Below are 5,000 nucleotides of genomic sequence, written 5' to 3' on the forward strand. Positions count from 1 at the left end.
TATAGGTGTCAACCTGAGGAAAAAGGGAACGATTATCTTTGCAAGGGGATGATTAACTCTCTCCTTACCATCTATTTTTAGAATTTCCCCCGAAAATTCGCACCCACCCAGCACAAAAATAGACGTTTCCTAATCAAACAAAAAAGTAACAAGTGAGTTTTACAACACAGTGTTTAGTATTTATACTAGTAGCTGTAATCAAAGCATTTGTTTTTTAATTGTATGATGTACAAGAGAAATCAGAATGAGAATATTGTCGGTTACATTGTAACGAATGTGACGATTTTCCTGTGGGTGGTAAGGAGAGGGTTAAAGCACTGGAAATGAGAAGGAGGAATCGGGGTAGAAGAAGAAGGACGAGAAGTAGGAGGAAACGGGATAAGAGAAGTGCGGCTATGTGGTCTTTTGGTAAGACACTCGCTTTTTTCTAAAGTGCTGAGATGTATCAAACGGAGTATAATTTACCATATTATTTGTTTAACTCACTCAACCCTAACACCGACTATATCCGTAGTTTACCCGAGGTTACTTTTACCCCGTGCCTATTTAATACATTCTTCTGAGACAAATCATAGGCGTAGTATCAGAGCTAATGTTCTTAATTTTTACATGTTAATGGTTGTTGAATAAAACTTTCTATGTTCATACTCATTTTTAATACATATTTTCAATGTTGAAAAGTAGCAAAAATCTCTAGGATTGAGTGAGTTAATATCTTTCAATTTTGGAGATGGGCACATTTTGGGGCTGATCTTAGATACCCAAACTGGCCATAAACACCCCATTCTATAGTACTTCATGCATATGATCAGGGAATACGTTTGAACAGTCGTAACGTCACTTCCCTCGTAATGACGCATGGTAACTTAGTAACTGGCTCTAAACTATCGGAAGAATGGCGGACGCCCTTATGAAATATTTCTCCCACGAGCATAAAAGTGTATCCAGAGGAAAAAAACCCATTAAAAATCTTTTAACACGTTCTGATCACAAGACATATGAAAAGTTCTAGCCAGCATGAAGAGTAAAAAGTACCGATTTTCTTTCTTTAGAACCACGATGGCCGCCGTTGCTGGGCGACGTGACATCAGACTATTGAATCCAATTTCAAGAGTCGTCTAAAGACGTTTCAGTCTACCCTTGTAGATTTAAAGATATAAGAGCAAACGGGGTTTTGGCTCTCGTTGTAAAATTTGTTGGCATTGTTTTTGTTCGATATGCGACCCAATGTCATAAGACGACAGTACTGGTCATAAGCCGAGAAGTTTTCCCATAGCAAACTTTTACCAAAAAAAAAAATTCAATAAAATTAAAGGGGTAGCATGGCTCAGCGGTACAGTCTTTGCTTCGTACCCGAAACGTAGCGAGTTCGATCACCTGCCGCTGCGTTGTGTGGCCTTGAGCAAGTCACCTCGACCTAGCTCAATTTGCCGCACTGATCTGCGGCTGGTGCATAGGTTGGAATAGACCCTAAAGAGAAATTTCCCCTATAGGAGAATAAAAGAGAATTTTAATTTATTTATTCATAGGGAATGAGATTAGCGGAAGAGTAGCGTCCCTTGATTGGACGTCACCTTACAGAGAGAACGTCAATTTGGTTTTGAAGTGTCTCAAGCCGCTTTCACCGGAAGCGAGGACGAGAGACACATGCGCACAACCAGCATGACGTTCTCTCTCAAATAACTTTTCCTCCGGTGACATCACAGACTATGGGTGACGTCCAATCAAGGGACGCTACTCTTCCGCTAATCTCATTCCCTATTTTATTTTATTTAGAGAAGGCGGTGGTCTTACTCCAAAACCAGAACGATACATCTCTTTTGTCGTAAATACCTTTCTGTAGAGTTCAATCCAATTTACACCCGACTCCACGGTGACCTCCCCAGCACCATTTCGTTTTGACTCGAGGTCTTCTTCTATCTTTTTCATTTTTATCATGTTGACGACAATACACCCCCCATGCGTCGACCGTCCGATGAAGGAGTGACCAGAACTACGGATGCAGAGGTGAAGGTTATACTTTTTGGCAAAGACGACAATCTTCTGAATGTCTTTGGCGCTTTTAGGCAGGAAATGGAAGGCTGGGGTTCTCAGGACTCTCATGTTCGTCATCAATGAAAGTTCAGCTGTGGATTTGATTAAGGGAAAATAATATTCTTATCATTGCGACCTCCAATACCTTTTGAATCATCATCATCATCATCATCATCATCATCATCATCATCATCATCATCATCATCATCATCATCATCAGCATCATCATCATCATTATCAGCAGCAGCACCACATCATCATCATCATCATCATCATCATCATCATCATCATCATCATTATCAACAATCACATCATCATCATCATCATCATCATCATCATCATCATCATCATCATCATCATCATCATCATCATCATCATCATCATCATCATAATCATCATCATCATCATCATCATCATCATCATCATCATCATCATCATCATCATCATCATCATCATCATCTTCAGCAGCACCATCATCATAATCATTATCATCATCATCATCATAATCATCATCAATCATCATCATCATCTCAATCATCATCATCAGCAGCATCATCACCATCATCATCATCATCATCATCATCATCATCATCATCATTATCAGCAGCAGCACCATCATCATCATCATCATCATTATCATCATCATCATCATCAACAGCAGCAGCAGCAGGAGCTATAGGTACATTCCATTTTATGCGAGTCCCTATCCTGAACTACCTTTTCTTGGACAAAGGAGTTTACTTACTAAATTCTCCATATTTCAATAGAACTGAATTGTGTGATGGTTAACATGGATTTAAATGATCATAAACTGAATTGATTTGACTGCACCTCTTCATAATTACAAAAATCAAGAATTTTAGCGGATCACGTTTTGTCTCGTTACTTGGAGAACCACTTGTCAGTAATCTCTTTTTTGAACAGATAACACTTGATATCAATTGGAATCATTTTCTTTTCAAGCAACCCTCTTGTATATGTGACCCTTCGCCTCAAAACGGTATTAAGTCGGGTTGGTTAAGATGTTGAAAATTGAATTTATATCCAGAAATATCAGATTTGTGTTGAGTTTATATGTTTTATTGAGGAGAATGGATACCATGTTTTAGGGCGCTAATGCCAACAATTTATATTTTTGACCAGTTTAACATTTAATTCGGCTTCTAGGCATACGGTTCGTTCCGACATAATACCGTTGTGAGACGATGGGTCATATATTAGAAAAAAAAATATGACAACATTTTCCTTTTTGATTATCAAGTTTAGCCTCTTAGACAAGTTGTGGATTATCTTTATCGACAGACAACAAGGCTCAAATAGATAAGACATTTCCACAGAACAAAAATGGTAGATTTCAACGTCGAGGAGAACTGGAGAGAAATGTGGGAAAGGGAAACACCAAGAGGAGGAAACATCATGACCCCCCCCCCCCCCCTCCCCAAGGATGGCTGCATTCCACGATGCCAGGAAATACTGAATTTCCTCAAATCACCTCTTAACAGGACATGGCAGAACTTCATCCAATAATGTGGTGATGGAAACCTGGGAACGGTGATGCCTGCCGGAAATGTCTTGCAGCTCCAGAGACCAGTGATTACATGGTCCTCCACTGTCCAGTAGCTAAACTTGCAGGTGGATATTTTAACAGTTTTTAGGGCCGTGGAAGACTTCCGAAGCTGGGTTGACAAAATGAATTTGGAGGTGTAGCCATACGCTACTTCTACTACCACTACTACTACTACTACTACTACTACTACTACTACTACTACTACTACTACTACTACTACTACTACTACTACTACTACTACTACTACTACTACTACTACTACTACTACTACTACTACTACTACTACTACTACTGCTACGACTACTACTATCAACAGATATTTTCTTTTTATTTCTTTAATTACTATCGTGGCACCTAGAAAGAAGTTATCCCCCTTGAAAGCAAATGAATACGACTTAATCAACTGAAACTTTCAAAATTCGTCATGAGTTATGGCCAAAATGTCTTAGTTCTGACGAATCGCATTGTGCGTAGAAATGGCCGTCTTGGAAGAAATGTGAGTTGGTTTTTTTTTACTCCTTTAATGTGGTCTGAATTGTTAATTTAAAGAGCACTACCTGAATTACAGGATATATATATATATATTATCTCACATCTCAAATAAGAGAAAACATATTAGTACGTGGTATAATATATCCGAAAGAAGTGGGCAATTTTTTCATTGTTAATGTATCACATGGCTTTATTGACACAAATGAGGAGAAGATGCGGACAGCATATGTATCAGGGAGGTACAAAAGTTATAATATGTTGTAAATGCGCACCAAAGATATTTCATATTTACGTTTCACATTAGCGTTGTTACGGAGCAGTTACCGTGGAGTGATCTTTTTTTAATGTCACAAACCAGTAATAAGATTCACTAGTCTGATGTCACGTCAGCCCAGTAAAGAGCAGTTTGGTTCTAAACAAAGAAAATCGGTACTTTTTATTCTGGCTAGACCTTTTTCATATGTCATGTAATCAGAATGTATAAAAGTCAAAACGTGATCAGATTTATAATGTTTCTGTCCTCTGGATACACTTTTATGCTCGTCTGAGAAGTATTTCATAAGGTGTCCGCCATTGATCCGATAGTTCAGAACCAGTTACTAAGTTACTGTGCGTCATTATGAGGGAAGTGAAGTCATTGTTGTTGAAGCCTATTCGACCAAAGGTGACCTCTTGGCACAAAATTGCTCGATGGAGATGGTAATGTGAATTCCAGGATTTAGATCATAATATGTGTGTGGGACGGCATTTTGTTTACAGATGAATCGCTTTTTGAAGTTGATTCCAAATACAAAGTAGTAGTAGTAGTAGCGTATGGCTACACCTCCAAATTTATTTCGTCAACCCAGCTTCTAAAGCCTTCCTCCGCCCTAAGGACGGGTTCGTAGCTACCTGCAAGTTTATTGAC

The 5,000-nt window shown here is 38.7% G+C and overlaps 1 protein-coding gene across 1 annotated transcript in view; it reads right to left on the minus strand.

Moving 5' to 3' along the window:
* Positions 1–5,000, minus strand: part of LOC144957225 (uncharacterized) — a 33,319-nt gene that overhangs the window by 16,758 nt on the left and 11,561 nt on the right. The window contains exons 3-4 of the mRNA XM_078888296.1: positions 1,834–2,126; positions 1–13 (exon numbers count right to left, since the gene is read on the minus strand). The exon at positions 1–13 is cut by the window's left edge and continues 170 nt beyond it. Coding sequence (XP_078744422.1) covers positions 1–13; positions 1,834–2,126 — 306 coding nt within the window. The remainder of the gene's footprint in view (positions 14–1,833; positions 2,127–5,000) is intronic.

Source organism: Berghia stephanieae, chromosome 11 (assembly GCF_034508935.2).
Source record: "Berghia stephanieae isolate SIO BIC M18660-M18661 chromosome 11, UCSD_Bste_1.3, whole genome shotgun sequence".
NCBI lineage: Eukaryota > Metazoa > Mollusca > Gastropoda > Nudibranchia > Aeolidiidae > Berghia > Berghia stephanieae.